The sequence below is a fragment of the Maylandia zebra genome, linkage group LG17 (genome assembly GCF_041146795.1).
Source record: "Maylandia zebra isolate NMK-2024a linkage group LG17, Mzebra_GT3a, whole genome shotgun sequence".
Lineage (NCBI taxonomy): Eukaryota > Metazoa > Chordata > Actinopteri > Cichliformes > Cichlidae > Maylandia > Maylandia zebra.
The window spans coordinates 32,363,340-32,381,721 of record NC_135183.1 but is presented as its reverse complement, the minus strand read 5'-3'; the positions used below and the strand labels follow the sequence as shown (position 1 = coordinate 32,381,721).

Below are 18,382 nucleotides of genomic sequence, written 5' to 3'. Positions count from 1 at the left end.
ATAATACTATTATTAAAATTAAAAATTCTGAGTATATATATATATATATATATATGCGCCTTTCTGATCCTTTTATTTATTTACTGGATACTGTGTATGTATAAGGATTTATCTGATCTAACCTGCGTATTTTTTTTTTTTAAAGTACACTTAGAAAAATGGGGAAATAGGTAACTTCAGAGCCATCTTGACGAACACAAAGAACAATTCAGAGCACAGTTTGTCTTTATGTCCAACAAAATGACATTCTTCAACTTGGACACAGTAGCTTATTGTCAGAATCTTGCTTAACTAAAAAGGCAATCAATATTTTTATTTATTCATGTTTAAATAACTAACTTGAAAGCATGCCTAATAAGACCTCTTGGGAAACAATTTAAGTTGAAAAACTTACACTATGTTTTGAGTGTGCATCACAGCCGATTTCGACACTAAAAACTGGACAAATGTACAAGTCTACAAGTTATACTTTTCTTCTTATGCTGTTTCACTTTCTGTGCTTTGATGCTCCGAAACAGGTCGTGGCTGTCTTTACACTTTTATTTTGAAGGCGGCAGCAACAAACTTCCTTATCTTATCTATGTTTTGTGTGTTTAGTGTTGCAGCTTGCTCAACAGAAGCAGGAGGTTGGGGGAAGGGTGGGAGCGAATAGCAGAGTTCTCCCCCATCCCTCCCCCCTCCAGCCCCTGTCTGCAGCAACTTTCCACGGGTCTCACCTCTGAAAAGACTCATTCAGTGTCTTTGATTCAGTGTGGCTTTAAGTGACAAATCATCCTTAGTGATGTGGTTGCAACTGACAACCCTGAATTTCAATTGCATTTTCATTAAGGGACATAAAAGGTCACTTATCTGATGTATATAACAACATCAGAGCTGCTGGTTGTTTAATATTTAAGTCTTGATTTGAATTTTCAAATTAAAAGTGCAGGACTACAATATTGAGTGCTAAGGCAAGCCCCAACATGCCTTTGCCTGCATGCAACAAAGTGACAAATGAGAGCTGTGTACACAAGAAAGCAGCTTTGTGTGTTTGAATTTTGTAATTTTCTTATTCAGACATGTAATAAACAAGTTCACACATTTTAAAACAAATGAGCATGGCAACAAAAAAAAAAAAAATCAAAAAACTATATCAATAAGTGACACTAACACATTTAAAGTGTTCCATTGTTGCCACAAGGAGCAAATGTTCATCAGAGCAGCTCTCCCCGGGCTCACACGCCTAGTCCCAGCTAGAGTAGCGAACCTAAGAGGAGACACTCCCGACACACTGAAACAAATACTAACAAACTAAGAGACATAACCTTTCCCACAATATACCAAGACCTTAGTATCATCATGCCATGACAGTTCTCAGAATGCGCTCTAAAATAGTGAGTAAAAATCTCAACAATAACACTGGTATGATGGATAATACAACCACATCAAAACATTGTAGTACAATAGTTTAGAAATATCTATTTCATCTGTTTAATTATTCTACATGTTTTATAAGTTATTGTGTGTAGTTAGGTTGATCTATAGTTGTTCTGCTGGGAGTTTTGAATACTCTAAAGCTCTGCCTTTTTTTCCCCCCTCTTTTCTTTTTTTTCCTTTTTTGCTACGTCAGTTAAATAAAGTCCATCACACTGCAAGACATCACTCATACAGCTTGTAAAAGTGCAAGTCCACAACTCATTTTCCCCCATTGTACAAGCACAACGCTGCATCCAAAGGGTAGCTGCGGAGCAACATCAGCATCCTCTGGTTCTCCACTGGGATGCTGAACAGCACGTGAGTGAGCAAACTGCGCTTCCTGAGACTCGTATACATCTACTCGCGAGTGTCCGACTGCGGGGAAGAGCGTCGGGCTTAAGTGTGGAGGTGAAGGAGAAGCTGAAGCAGAGATTAACAGGCGAACACAGGTGTCACTTACAGCTTTACCATCTACTGTGTTTAGCTGACAATGTCCCAGTGACACACAGGATCAACCTGGTTTGGAACAGATCTTAAAGAAAATAAAAGCACAGCAAATAAAAGCTTCAAACTGACGATGTGCATCTTGTAAGGCAGCATGCTGAGTGTACATCGGTCTGTGGGTTCATGTGATCGGCGTGATCCAAAAGGAAGTCAGTGACTCGGGACAGGATTTGTTTACTTTATGTAGCCACGATGTGAAAAACAAACAAAAAAAAAAAAAACAGCAAAGATTCACGCCGACTTTAATCTGGAAGAAGCCTGCGTAATTCTACATGCTGCATTAAGTGATTTTTTTAATAGCTAGAGGGCAAAAATATATCAACTCAATGAATCAGAGCACAGATTATATTGATTTTAGCTCTGTCAGTAGTTTATTCATCTTGCAGATGTATACTAAGCAGCGAAGGCCTTTCCTTGGATTGGTAAATTTGAGCAACAAGAGTCCAATTTTTATTCGTCTCATAGCCCAGATATGGTCTGCTGCTACCAATCACTGTGACAATAGGTGGTTGGTGTAGGCATCATTTATGTAAAGGTCATAAAAATACAAACATAAAAGCTATATGATGTTGCAGAACTGATAAATATCTGTAGTCAGTTTTGTCAGTTTTCCACATGAAAGTCTAGCTCACAATTGAACATGAGGTTGCTGTCTGGGCAGAATACATGATGCCTGCTGACTTGTGGTGAACTGACCCAAAAAAAATGACCTGCACTGTTCTTACACTGGGAGCAATAATACATAACATGGATTTTGTACTAGGAAGCTGGCATTTAAAGGCTGCTTTATGCGCCATCAACCTTCCTGGGAACTGGCATTACTAAGTAGAGGTTTGCAAGGTAACATAGAACAAAATTGGCAGCTGGGGTACATGTATGCTAAAATTACTTAGTAGTGTGTTTATATATAAAAAGATCACTTAATACAAGTTCAGGCTTGTGGTAGCTACTGCCTGAATTGAATGACACAAAGACCAGCTGATTGCATTTGAAAGTTAGTGAAGGGTGACTAATTAAAGGACAAAGAAAGCCATAATAAACTTTTTTTTATGATCACATGTCTAGAACAGCTTCAGTGCACCTGGGCAGAATTCTCCAAGGTATTTGCTCCCTTGGTTATTTGAAAATGGTGAAATCTCCTATATACATGTTCAGAAAATTTCAGGCATGGTGATTGTGAAGGTCACAGAATATGATTCTGATCATTTTCATAACAAATTAATTCAGTGCTCTACAATGGAGGCACTCATGCCAGAAGAGTACGCTCCCATCAGAGAAATGGTTCATCACAAGATAAAGGTGACATCTTTGCACTTGTTCTCCCTGACCTTTTCTTCTAATCAGACAACTGCACCCAAACCATGTCAGCCAGATGTAACAGAGCCAACACTGTCCTCGCTGTAACCGTCAGTGGGACAGATTCGATTCTATTCTATTGCTGACTGTGGCACAAACTTAAAGACAGGATTTTCCTTCATACTGTGTCTTCCTGCCAGGGGATATAACGGACTTTCAGTAACCAATGGGCTTCAATCACTATGCAAAAACAACAAAAACAACAAAAAAACAACAAAAAGTGGCAGAGGGAGTGCCACCACTGTGCTGTGTTTAAAAAAGAAAATCATTACAGCAGAGGCAGTCTAACAGGGGAAGCTTAAGAGTATCAAGATCAGGTTAAAGGTTCAGTGTGGGGACACTGATGTTCGGGTTTATAACAGGTAGGTAATGAATTCAGGCAGAGGCAGAATATTCCACACGGGGAAAGAAAAAGTCCCTCTGCCATCCACTGATGTTGATGATGATTATGAAGATGAAAGCAAGGACAGGGATCCACATTTCATAGGGAAAAAAGACAAATCATGGAGGTTAGGTGCACGTGGAGGAAAACCTAAAGCATGAGGATCCAGCACTCTATCCAAAACTTTGTTTCTCCTGTCAGTTCTGAAGAAGTTCCTCATCAGTCTGTGAGTAAATATTCCAGGAGCAAGCTTTTAGACAGTGTGCTGCTTACTTACAACTACACAAAAAATAATTCCAACCTACCAAGTAGACTACTAAAACCCTTCCAAGATTTAGCAAAAGTCGTATTGCTTTCTAAATGCACAATTCCACTGCTGTAGAAAATCCGCTAACTGATCAAACTCGCCAAATCTGATGTGTCCTTGCAGCAAAAAAATTTCTAATAAAAACAAAAAATTTTAAAGAAAAAAAAAAAACAAACAGGAGAAAAAGAAAAGTTTTATTCATTATCGTGCAGCTCTAATGTAGAGGCAGGATACTCCTCTAGTGACTTGTGGACTTGCAGATGAGACGTTGATGGAGGCGGGGTGGAGGGAAAGGTTTCAGGGAGGCTGACTCAGTGAGACTCTCCGTTGACCGAGCTCCCCTCTCCTCTGGGTGAGGAAGAGCGGGAAAGGCCCTTCTCTGTGTTTTCTGAGCTAGAGCCGTTCTGGCTGTGGTGGTCGGCCGATGACACGGAGCTGGAGGAAGTGGCCGAGGTGGCTGAGGGCTTGGCCTTCTCCTTAAAGTCCGTTATGATGACTGTCAGGTCCCCAACCGTCACCTCCAAGTGCTGGGCGCTGCTGCGATCGATGTTTTTTAGTCTTGGCCTGATGAGTGAGTGGAAAAGACCATTAAGCATACAAGGCTATTTTTAAAAATCCTGCATAAAGAGAGTCTTCCTGGTGCTGCTTTGAAATATACTCCTGGTGTCTCCCACTTCCCACTTCCTGAAATTCTTTATGAAACATGACAGCCTAACTCCAGGTGGCAACATAAACAGTTTTTGCACTTTTCCATGTTTATTCATGAATCCTTCTAATATCTGACTCTGCCAACCTGGCATCAGCTCGCTTACCTCATCTTCTTGTGGCTGTTCTTCTTAAGCGGCGGCTCTCTGTCGCTCTTCTCCTTCTCGACTCTCTCCTTCTTTTCCTTTTTGGGCTGTGAGGGCAGCACAAACTGCTGCGTTACCTGCTGCTGAGAAACTAGCTGGGATACGGGACGTGGCTTCCTGATCCAGGAGGGAGGAGTGTCGAAAAGGGGATGAAGGGAAAAAGACGGAGAGGGAGAGACAAAGGGAGAGACGGAGAGAGGCAGATTAATGAGAGGGAAAAGCACAATGAACACATGGCTTTGTGCTAGCCTACCACTATAATCAAGAGCCAATGATCACTGCCAGTGCTGGTTAGGATGGTGCTGCTCAAGTGCTCTTAACACTGGCAACACACGCTGAGTGCATTTAAAATAAAACCCGGAGTTCAGCCATCTGTGAGATGTGGAGTGTACCTGTGCAGGCTTGTTTTTAGCACTCACAAGACAAGATCAGTTGTGGTAAATACACAGGTGCAGTAGGAATTAGAAGTGTGCAAAACATACTGAATATAAAATATTTAGCAGATTAATCATCTGCGGAAATAATAGTTAGGCTTACTTTTGAATGTAACTGCAACTAACTGACTACAACATGGTAAATGGTCAGTATTTGTATAGCGCTTTACTTAGTCCCTAAGGATCCCAAAGCACTTTACACTACATTCAGTCATCCACCCATTCACACACTGGTGATGGCAAGCTACATTGTAGCCACAGCTACAATGTAAAATCCTGCTTTGATATTAATAGGTGTGTTCGCCACACATTCTTTACTCAGGTAGGCGTCTGTAAGACAGAATGACACCATCCATGATCCCCCCGCTCTTATGTTGAACATGCAGTCATTGTTAACCAGTAATCGCTTTAAATGCTTTATGTACACTGCAGTGATGATACTTGTCTGTGCACGGCATTAGCTGCGATGATGTGAATACGCCCTCCATGTCTGCTCGAGTACAATTATGCTTTTCATTGTGGCCTTTCAAGAACTGGGCACCATTTTTTGGGACTTAAAATAGAATAACTTAACTGTAGTTTGTTCTCGATGCAAAGCAAGTGCCGAGTTGTTGATGTGAGGGGATGTTCCTGAGAAGCATGGATAATATACCTTCACACACAGGTTCCACAAATCGCTGAAGACAGAGCCAATGTGATATTAAATGGTCCTCCTCACATTCATACCTCCATCTTTCATGAGGGTGTAATGTCTCAGAAATAATGTATTATGCAACTGGTTGGCTACAGGAGCATGCATTAGGACTGTGATCGTATTTCTGAGCAGGACTCTGTATGTGTGTGTATTTTGGAGCTTGCCAAGAGCCCTAGCCTGAGAGGGAAGTGTGCTGAAAAGGCCATCTGTTGGGGCGGTCTACACATCTAGTGCCTTTATTAATTGCATGCACACACAAATGAATTACACACAGTATGAATGCATGCATGTCCATATACTACACTGCATGTTGTATAGAAAACAAAAGCGATTCTAGAAGAAAATGTATGTTTGCTTTTATATACAGTGCAACAGCATCCAGTGATGTACATTAAAGCATAGCATGTATAATTATATTTTTAACATTAAACCCTAAGCAGAACAATAGCTACAGATTGGTAACATGTAATATTTGTCGTAATGACTGATGCTGGCTTATTGGACTATATGATGTCAAGTGTGTCAGTAGTTGGTTTCATTTATTCAATTTTGCACAGGTTAATTGTGTCACAAAGAGCTTAAAAAAAGCTCCAGTTACTGTTTCATTTGAAGATATTTTGTTGTATCTATGAATGCTTCTGAAATAAAGTAGATTTGGTAGAATTTATCATGAGTCACAATGATTAGCTCCGGTGGCTGTGTCAGAGCCAGCACGTGATGTTGCCTGTAGCATTTCAGGGGTGACTTGTCAGTGCTGCTGCTCCCCTGCATTGCTGTGGGCCGTTTCATCACCTTCACAGCATTCACCTACAGGCTCCAGAGGGTATTTACCAGAGGTGTGGACTCGAGTCACATGACTTGGACTCGAGTCAGACTCGAGTCATTAATTTTATGACTTTAGACTTGACTTGAAAAAATGTTCTAAGACTTGTGACTTGACTTGGACTTTTACACCAATGACTTGGGACTTGAATTGGACTTGAACCGGTTTACTTGAAAAGACTTGATATTTTACCCCAAATATAAAATTTAACATGCATATTATATAGAGATTGAAAATGTGACGTCATTCACGGGTAGAACCGCAAAGGATTCTGGGAACTCGTGGCAAGCGGTACTAGCGCACGCAGGCTTTCAATTAAAATCAGTTATACAGCGATAAAAAGAAACACAAAAATGTCAAGAAGCCGTTGTATTATTAACTGCAATAGCCGGTCGCATGACAGCCACGGGAAGCCGACGGGTAAAGAGATCGGTTGTTTTCGGATTACGTCGTTGAAGAGAAATTGTTCGAGCCATGTTTCCGAAGTAACAAAGACGCGACGGATGGCCTGGATTGCAGCCATTCAATGATCAAATATAACGTCCCAGAACACTCCAGCTCACAGGTTAGTCTGCTCCAAGCATTTACACGAAGGTCAGTGTTTTTTAGTAGTTAATACGTCATTTTTCTTAACATAATCGTGATATAGGTTACAAGCAAGTCTGGCGCTGAACAGAAATTGTCGCGCTATGCTCCTTTATTTATTGTGTTTATTGTGCATAAATAGTGAATTGTCCTGACACAATATTGCGTTTCGCTTCTGTTATTATGGTACATTGACAAAAACATATACTTTTATTCACAGGATAAAACAGGTTTTTTGTATCACTAATTGCCCAGTACGATTACAGCATACAGTATTATTGTCACTGCTACATTTCTGTGATGGGTACCAGAAATTATTTCCACTACTACCCATCCCACTACTACCCACTACTACCCACTACTACTACTACCCATCCGTCAATAAACTGTACCTGGGCTTGTTGCAGTGACCTGAAGTTACTAAACTTCATGATCGTATGCGCTCACTCCAAGAGCCGTATGATTATAAATATGCATATAAATATGCTACGATGAGATAGCTGACTTCATCTAACTAGCAAATGTTGTCCAGGCTACGTTGGTGATACAGTTTTTTTTAATGTGTATGATATTTTTGTCATGCGATTTTAAAGCTGGTCCTACAACCGCATCCAAGAATAACATGCAGCTTATCTCAGAACTGTCGGTGAAAATTATTCTTGGAGCTAGGTTTAATTGAGCTGCATTTTAAAGAGGTGCAATTTCACAATTTGTGTATATTTTCTACGTTCACTATTTTGTCATGTGTTGAGAAAAACACAGATTTTAAAATTACATGGTCTAATATTTACATTTAGCATATAACTGCAACATTATTTTTTCGTTTTTTTTTTTTTAAAGACTGGAAAGGACTTGAAATTCAAAGTTTCAGACTTGTGACTTGACTCGGACTTTTACACCAGTGACTTGAGACTCGACTCTGACTTGCCTGACATTACTTGAGATTTGACTTGAGACTTGAGGATAAAGACTTGAGACTTACTTGAGACTTGCAAAACAATGACTTGGTCCCACCTCTGGTATTTACCTATTGCTCTCCGATTCTATATGTCACAGATTTGTGGTTAGTAGCACTGGAAAGTTGAAAATGCTGATTACCTTATGGTATTTTTCTCATGTGGACGAACCTGTGCCTTATTACATTTAAGATGTGCTGCAATTACAAAATATTAGCTTCATGAAATTTCATTTTAAAAAAAGAAAAGAAAAACAAAGAATTCCATTAGAACTTCTAATACAACTTTACGGTGTCTTTCAAGTGTATGACACCTGATCCCAGATTAGTCTGACCACTATGACTTGTTGTGCAGAAAATAGTTGCACATTTTTTCCAAAGTGAGCCCTGGTGGCCCATTTAGCCTCAGTTAAAGGTTTTTCTACCTCAAATTCCACATGGATATACATACACAGAAGCTCCTGTCTTTTTCTGAGGGCAAAGATGTTGTTGAGCAATTCTGGGATGACCTAAATTGGGGCCAAGCTTCAAAGACTCTCTCCCACAGACATTTTTTTTTAAACTTAGCTTTCACTGCCTTCACATAACTTGCAGTGATGCTAGCAAGTCTAAAGTAAAATGCAAATGGGTCTCTTGGCCTACATAACTGTCTAATAGGGAGGAGATGTAGAGATTCTCTAATATGTCTGTCTTGTCAGCAAGATGCTGCAGAAGTGCTGACTCCTTTTTAAATAAAGACAAAGGCCTCTCAGAGTCCTCTGTTCCTAGTTCGAGTAATTTGCTGCTCTCCTTGACATCTTTTTGTTTAATAGTCCTACAGCAACTAAACAGCATCTGGTGGTCTGAATGTACAAACATACACACAAAACAGCAACGGTCACAAAAGGATCAGCTGTCCCGCCCTCAGGACAAACGTTATCAGCTTCCAGAACTAAAAACTCATCTGGCTGCGTCATTCATAATATCCTTAGGCTTTTGTTTGATGAATTTAGTTTAGAACGTCATTGTGCACTTTGTGTGATTTACTGTATGCAAGTAATTAATTCCTCCTCTCATTAATGCAGTGAGTGAGTGATGGTTTTGCTTGAAATGTAATCTCCCCTCAGCCTAAAATGTTTTAGATTGAAAGCCTGGATGTGCCAGAGAGCAAGTGAGGCCACGTCTAAATACATACAGCCAACCTCCCTCCATGTATTACAGTGGAGTTGATTCTCACTAATAGAACCAGCTCAATAACCAGGAGGTGAAAGAGGAGATAGACAACCCAATATTATGGGGAGGCAAAGCGGCAGGTCTAAACAGAGCTGCCTCTGTTAACCCAATCAAATGGTGTTTATCTCTGCACTTAGGCCCTCACTGCTAGCCTCCCTTTGGGCACCGAGTGTGGGTTTGTGTATGTGTGTGTATTGATTCCAAAATAATTTCTGTCCCGAACGTAACGGTCTATTCTTTCAGACATTAATACTGCGTGTTGGAACCTCTGTTCCTGTCGATATCTGCTTCACTCATTCTGCTACAGCTAATGGAGTCCCACAATGGGAAATTAGGACATTACAGGGGGAGGCTTAAACATAGCAAATTGTATTTCCTTCAAAGAGGAGAGTACAGCAAACACACAAAGCCTTGGTTTCAATTCACAGAAAGTGATCAGCCAGTTTATTGTTACATTTATTATCTTTGCCTTCACTTGTTCTTTTTCACAGATTCTTCTTCTGCAATGTTTTATTTGTAGAACATGAGTGCAACACTATGTTAAACAAATGACCAATAGGGGGTCAACTTGAACTAATACTATTACTAATAACTAATAATAATATTTTATACTCAGATAAGCAATGATTAAAAACAGTTCCAAACCTAATTTGTTCCTACTTTACTGGTTGGTACTTATTAGCATGTATGTGGGATTCACAATTAAAATTTATAGACATAGCCTTCTAACCTAGCTTTCTAAGGCCTCGGTCATCCTGTCCTATAGTGGGCTAGAGTCAGCAACCCCCTGGCAAGTGCTGGTTGCTAAGGAAAATGTATATTCCACAACTAGTTAACGAGTGGCTGCTGACTGACACTGGGTGAAAACAGATTACTGTGGTATGCAAACACTGAAACTTGAAAAAGCGCATCACAAAACAGAAATGTGTAACATTAATTTGCCTTCGAGGAATAACTTGGTCATTACTATTGCAACCAACATGCTTCAAAAGGCACAAGTTTTCCCTTAAAGGTTCCCGTTTCCAGTTTGCATTGCACTTTACTGGGTAAGTAGTTGGCGAGTGTTTGCAGACAAGTCGGCATCTTCGATACAAACTATGGAAAACCGTGGCAACCTGCTAACAACCGAAGCAATCACAACGAGGTCTTTGTAACCAATTTCAAAACCTAAAGAAACCACTTGCCAAACGGTCCCATAATACACACTTTTCTCTAGTGATAGTTTCCAGGGGGGTCACTGACTGGTTTCCAAGCCTGTGTGACTGGAGCTTTAGTAATCGATTTAACACCGGCTAGGAGCAATGTCCAACAACACTCACAAGTAGTCCAGGAATACACATTTTTCCCCTCACGACTGGTGACTGACAGATGGTTCCTAAGCGGTCTCTACGTCTGTGTGACTAAGGCCTTATTCAATCACAGCCAGGAAAGTCTGAAACTTCAAGAAGCCAAGTTTCCTTGAGAAAGACTTTGAATCTTCCAGTTAACAAAATCATTCTTTTGACAGCCAAGAAGGCTAGTCCTGCCATCTTTATGTCCTTTTTCAGTGTAACTGTGCAGTCTTCACTAACACTAACACAATAACAACAACAGGACAAAAGAGAGAGAGATGTATAGTCATCCATTCTGTAAGTCGATAAAACATTTCTGGGCAAAAGGACTTGACTTCACGGCGATGTCACAGCACACAATCCACAACAATGCCAGCACAGATCTGAAAAGCTTTTTTTTTTTGTAAGGGTAACACAAGTTCTAACTTTTTCAACTCGTTAAGGCGGTTTTAAAAGAAAAAAAGAAAGAAATATCTGCAGATGAATGTACTGTATTGTAGTTTATGTTGTTGTTTCTTGTTGATACAGCTGTTCTTTTTCTTTTTTGGCCTCTCTTGTGTGAAACAAAATAAACACAAACCTCGCTCTCAATCTCACAACCTTAAAGTTTAATCGTGAACTGGAGGCAAAGTTAGTTTATTCTGCAGAAACTGAGCTGAAAAAAAAATGTTGCCACTGATCCCTTATGCTTACTTCAGTGACAGGGGAACTCTAGCTGACCCTTTTCCAAATATGTTGCGCGCGCGCGCACACACACACACACACACACACACACACACACACAGCATCTATCGTGTTCACACTCCTCTATCCTCTCACTTTTTTTCCCCTCCCTCCTCCTGATGCACTCGGTGACCTCCCACTCGTTCACTGCTGCCCTGGGCTTAAGAAAATATCACACAAGGATTCAAAAATGGGAGAAAAACTCTGATGTCAGCAAGTCATAAGCTGGCATAATTTTTTCTAATTAACTTCTATTTTCTGCCACAATGGACAACTGGGTTATCACCAGTACTGCTGAAACAACATGGATAGTGTTTAAGAGCACTAATCATTTAACACATCTTAGCAGAACAAAGGCAACGATTGGTATTAAACTCCTTCACACAGAATCACCTTTAACAGTTTTGAATAACTACTCGTTTCTTGTTTGCTGGAACTCAAACTGTATATGGTAAATGGCCTGCATTTGTATAGTGCTTTTCTAGTCCATAGGACCCCAAAGCACTTTACACTACATTCAGTCATTCACCCATTCACACACACATTCACACACGTATATGGCCCCAGGTGGTTTCATGTGATTAAATGTGACCTCAGTGGAATGCACATCATACCACAGAGTTGCTACACTGAGAGAACAATGAAACGGCAACATTTCATAAGCAGGGCTGTGCCGTATCATGCCATCTGCAATAATACCAATATAAATTTTTTATGCGATATAAAATAATATCACAATATCATTGCTATAGCAACATGCCTTTACGTTCCCAACACATAACAGTGAGAGAAACCCAGACATGTCTGAGAGGAAGAGTGGTGTGTCAACCTCTGATGGTGATTTAGTAACTAATAGGGTTGCCACAAACGATTATTTTGATAGTCGACTAGGCGGCGATTATTTTTGCGATTAGTCGACTAATCAGATCATGCATCCATTTAACGTAAAACATACCGCTTATTGCACCAGCATGCATCTGCTCTTATATAACAATCATTAGCTTACAGCTTTAAGTGTTTAAGGTATGTGCTAACTAAAAATAAAGACAAGATGATAGTTTATTAAATTTTAATGAAATTTGCAGATTGTTTCGGTGAAGTTTAATAAACTCCTTGCTATCTAAAATATAACAGGACACCGGAGTAAATTCTGGAGCATCTCACACTTCTGATGATCAGCTGTCTGCTTGATGTTTATTCAGCTGTGTAAAAACTATAACTTTAATCTCAGCCAAACCGATTTACTCAGGAACAAATAAAATACTAAAAAAAGCCAAACTATAACATTTTTAAGTTATCTAAGTGACTTATATATCATGTTTAACCTGAGTAGCGAAAGACGGTGGTGGGTTTGAAAGCGATTTGCTGGGAGTCCGGTGTTCTCACCGGCTCTAGTGAGCCTTGCCCCAGGCTAACTATCGAGCTGGTGCGTAACAAGACGCCTCTGAAAACGTCGGAGCGCTTTTGAAAATATGTGGTGTCTTGATAAACTGAGCAGATATTTGAAGTTTACACAGTTACATTCTAGCCTGAAAATATGTAAAACATTTATTTTGTGACCCAGAAAGAATAATAACAGTAATATTAAAACTAACCAGCTGCCGCCATTGTTGGAAACTGAGCAGGGCCACGATGGGCTGCGCTATGAATTCTGGGACACACACACGTGGCAGCCCTAGTAACTAAGAGTGATACTTTAACAACCTCCAACAAAGCACAAGACTTTGTAAATCTATACAGAAAAAATTTTCTTGTTTTGCCACTTGAGGCGACCTGAGGCTTCGTAGCCTGGTTGTGTAGTTCAACCAGGCTACGAAGGAGGAAATACTAGCAGCTGGTGATGCACGACCCAAAAGTAAGCAAATGATTCAACCAAGCATCACTAACTGCATTCACTATCAGCACTCCATATGACAGGAAGAGCAAACGGTAGATGGAAATTATTAATGTGGTTACATGGTATATGGCAAAGCAGGGCTTTAAGCAGCTGGTTAAAAAGCTCAACTAGAGATACAAAATCCCAGATTGAAAAATATTTTCTGTTTTATTATATGACAATATTAGCAAGCTCCTTACAAGTTACAAGGTTAAGCTACTTTGTTATTACTTGTATGCTTACATTTGGTATGCTGTGGCAGTTGATATAATGCCGTGCTTTTGCACTATAATTCTCCTGGGATGTTGTTTCAGTATTTCGAATTAAGAAGTCTGTCATCAATAACAGTAGCTCGCTGCAAAACAGCTTCATTTTTGTTGCACTAATAAATTCTGCTGCCTGCAAGTATTGATAAAATGTTCAGAATATTTTTTTTCTATATCGTTGAAAATGTTGTTATTGCAAGTTTTCTTGAAATATAACCCTACTCAACCCAACGGTTGGCAGATATGGAGTAAACAATTATTTCACTTGTAGATTAATCTGTGGATTCTTTTTGATTAACAGTGCCTGAAAGTACAGCAATGGTGAAAAATGTCTGCGAAAAATATTATAATATTCTTTGAATCTCTGACAAGTCCAAAAATATTTTTTCATTATATAAATAAAGAAACACGATCAAGGGAACTGCTGAGGCTCTAAACTAAAAACTTGGTTCCAGCTTTGTGACGATGTATTTTAAGTTATTGCTAGTATCGTTTCGGGAACTTATCTATCAATATGCATTCCAAAAATATCCCTGTCGACTATCGATCTAAATCCTATCAGAGTCCAGTATCCTAAATATCAATTGGAAGTGGAAGTGTCAAACACTCAGTGGTTCGGGCTATTTGTATTATCGCCATACATCATAAGCTAGGGATGTGTGCGACTATACAACCAAGCAACCAAAGCAATGTATAACCAGAATGTAAAAAAACAAGAAAAGTCCTGCGCATTTCAGAAAAATTTGAAACGTGATTTGATTAATGACAAACATGACTAATAACTGTTTCATATAACTCTTAAAATACACATGCAATATATGTTAGGCCAATGTTAGCTTTATCCATTTCAAGCACTCAGTTTTAAATGTTTTGCGAAGGGTTTCTGTATGTTAGACGACTTGACCAGTCTAAGTTTTTCTCTCATTTAAATGACTGGTAAATTAATCACCAGGTACATAACTAGTATATGCAAACCATCAGCAGAGCACATGTGCCATCACTTTTTAGTGGCTATGTAGTGCATGTTCAGCCTATGGCAGAGTGAGTCACAAGCAAAACAAGGCGTCGAGCTTGTGTTTCAGGATTGTGCTCTATATAGATTTGTTTTGTTAAAATATTGAACTTCTAATGAGTGGCTCCCAAAACACAGTACAGAATTCTGCAGATGTTTGGACTGCATGCTGTCATTTATCGGGTACACAATGTGATGAGCAAACAGCCAACAGGACAGCTGATGGACTGCAAATAAGCATCAGAGCGTGCTCCTATAAACAACTTTCATCTCGCTGTTCTGTGATGATTGTGAGATCATTGTCACATAGCTTATTTTATGCCCTGTTGAACACTCAATCCAGGTGTAGGTGTGTGTCTGTTTCAAATTTTCTATCAGCAGGTTGTATGTTGCTCCTGGGAGCTCCTCCAAACCTGATGATTAATGTCTTTCCCTGCCAGTACATGCTACCACTGTGTGTGTGTTCGTGTGTGTGGAACAGAGAGGGAGACAGATGGCCCTCCACGTCCTGTGGTTTATGACACCTTCTCCAGCCTGCTAGCCACACTACGCTACATTGTCCTCTCACACAAACGCCTGCCTGCACAAACACACAGAGCAGTATGTCATGCATCAGTGTCACCGCAGTAATTACAGGCTTATCACGTAGCCATAATCTTGAGCCACAATGACGTGATAACAGCCAGCTTCATTGTCCGTGGTGTGCACTCGGTGTTTGTATGCTATGTAAGCACTAATACCAGTAACCCACACAGCTGAGCCAACTGTGTCACTTATTAGAGGAAGTAATCATTCAAATGGGATTACAAGACATTGATTGTTGCTATATAGTGTTTCATACGCCAAGTTAAAAATTCAATTTACAGCCAGTCATCATAGTTGTATGAATACCAGCTCATAAAGCTGTGCTCATCTGTTGATGCCTGTTCTAATGATCTCATCTGACTTAGTCACTTGTGATCCAACGGCTATTCTGAACTCAAAGGATGCACACAACCAAAAATACCTGGATGCATTTCGTAACATTTTCCTGGGATGACTCAGTGTTACGGATCAAAGGAAAACAATGAAAGCAAACCCTGAAACCATTTCATTCTTAGCACTTAACTGCAATGGAAACACATGACTCGAGTGTGTTGCTCTTTGCTAGTTACACAGTTTGTCTGTTTATACAGAGAAATGCAATATAGCAAAAAGGGTTGTCCTCACTGTTTGTCTATAAAGTCTGTAAAAAAGCCATATTGTATGTATACTTAAAACTAGTCATATCGAGAGCTGGATTTTCACAGTGAGTGAATCAGCCACATTCGAGCCAAATGCACATTTTGAGCTCAGTGTTTAGTAATGTGGACTGCACATAAACTGTGAGTGTGAGCTTTTGTGGGGGGGGGTTGATAAAACAACATCTAAAAACACACAAAACACAGTCAAATGCTGACAGGCTCCCAACCAGCCAGAATGGTTTGCACTTGTTTAGGTGGAGCAGGCAAAACCCTGCACATCAGTCATTCTGTCACCGACAGACGCCCCAGGTTAAGTTCAATGCCTGGGAAGACACAGAAAGGGGGAGACACAACGCCAGTCGCCAAGAGAAAGAGGAGATAAGCATAGGGAGAGGGTGAACACAAACAGGAGCTAACTAATAGGAAGCATGATCGAAGTGGCTGTCATAAATAGAGAAATATGTAGAAATATAATGCTGTCAAACAGGCTCCTGAACATGGAGCATTTCCCCAGCAGCTCTGATTTGTTGGAGCTCTGCTCATTGAACAGATGCAGGTGTGGATGTGAGGGAAGGTCACACACTGCTCTATTACACCCAGCTGAAATTGGCTAAGGACGATGTTTCGGTTAAACAGCTGTCTTTCAGCACCACTTCACATGACATTTTAAGACTTTTATTCCAAACAGCAGCAAGGAAAATTACAGCTGAAACAAATCTTAGCTTTCACTGCATTCCTCAAGGATTAGGATAATACAGGACAAGTCATGACAGACACGATGTGAGACCCTAAAATGCCTTGCTCAGGGACCATGCAGGAATCAAATCTGTGATCTTGTACTACATTATCAAACAGTCTATTTTCTACTAATGCTGTGCCAAACCTGGTGCTTTCTATGAGAGCCAATACACAGTATTACTAGCAGAAGTTGGGTTACATCTGCCAAACATTGGTAAATTTGTTACAGCAGCCCCTCCCCACAAGCACTGACAACTTTGGGAGAAGCAATTTTGTGGTGCTGTGATTCTAAATTGGGCAATGGCACTGCACAGGTGAAAAAGGGGTGTAAGACACTTCGATCGATCAGGCTTGTTTTCAAAGTGTGGGACTCAGTCAAAAGAGTTTTGGGAAGATAAAATGGTTCTCTGAAGTACAGTAATGAGATTGCATGATACGTTGTGATCCCAAAGCTCTCCAAGTCTGCCCTAATTAAACGTTGTAAGCTCGCAGCTTGTCGTAAAGAGCAACACACTGTATTTTTCCACATTAATCAGCGCAAATGACTCCATCATGTTTTGAGCGAGCGTGCACTTTCTCTTGTGCTTTACAAAAACGCAGGCCCTACTTTTTGTTCCTCCAAATTTCACTTCCTCCTCGCAGTACGGGTTTTTGAGCTGCCGACAGAATTAAAAGAACGTCAGCCAGTTCCCACTTTGTCAAAGTGTCTCGCTCTTCCATTTACTCGACCTCCTCCGATAAGCGAGACCAATTCTGCTGATGTATCCCTGTCTGCAGTCTCAAACTCACAGCCTCAACAACGTGCTTTCAATCAGCCCCGCTGGCTTTGGGCCCCTGCAGTAGATCATCTCTCCACATCACAGGGATTGAGGCGGCAAGATCTGCTAAAGCTTGCCTTCATAAAACATTTATTTTACCTCTTGACGGCAACACGCAAACACTCCTCAGCCTAAATTATTTCCACCTCGTCCTAAAACATTCTCTTTTTGTACCAGTCACTGCCTCGACTCCTTGCCAAAAACCACACAAATCCAGTTGAGCAAAGTGCCATTTTATGTGTTAGGTTACTGCCAGGCTGATTTAAGCCATCCCCACAGAACTCACATTGGCTGTGTCCTTCAGGCTGCAGGACACTTCCTCTAACCACTGGACACTCCACGCCTCTGCTGAGCATTAATTCATTTACTCCACAGCAATAGCTCAGTCATGCTTGTTTAGCAACCAGCAAGGGAATTTGCTGTGCCCCGCATTCATATTCTGCGTGTTGTTTGCCCTTTAGCACCTTGGGTTTGCTCGCCGAGAAATCCACTTGTCTGTTGTGTTTGGTCATTAACAGCTGCGACCACCTGTGTGGCCATTTTGCTGCAGCATTAGCCCATGTTTGGCTCACATGCACGTGTGTGGCGGGTACATGACCGCACTAATGCTACTACAACATTTGCGTAGCACTGCAGTTGGGAAGACAGAAGGTTATTAACATTAAATAAGACCTTCTCACGGACATTTTCTAAATTTGTCGCCTGGGTATCAGGGGTGCAAGTGAGGAATTCTCGCTCTTGTGTCCTTGCCAACTTTGGAAAAAAAAAAAAGTCCAGATGGGGAAGACAAAGGACGCTTTTGGTGACATGAGGAATCAGACAGGTTCTTGGCAAAGC

The 18,382-nt window shown here is 40.5% G+C and overlaps 1 protein-coding gene across 1 annotated transcript in view; it reads right to left on the bottom strand.

Moving 5' to 3' along the window:
* Positions 1-1,017: 1,017 nt before the first annotated feature.
* yaf2 (YY1 associated factor 2) overlaps positions 1,018-18,382 on the bottom strand; it is a 19,297-nt gene continuing 1,932 nt past the window's right edge. The window contains exons 3-4 of the mRNA XM_004560874.6: positions 4,817-4,972; positions 1,018-4,568 (exon numbers count right to left, since the gene is read on the bottom strand). Coding sequence (XP_004560931.1) covers positions 4,316-4,568; positions 4,817-4,972 — 409 coding nt within the window. The 3' untranslated portion in view covers positions 1,018-4,315. The remainder of the gene's footprint in view (positions 4,569-4,816; positions 4,973-18,382) is intronic.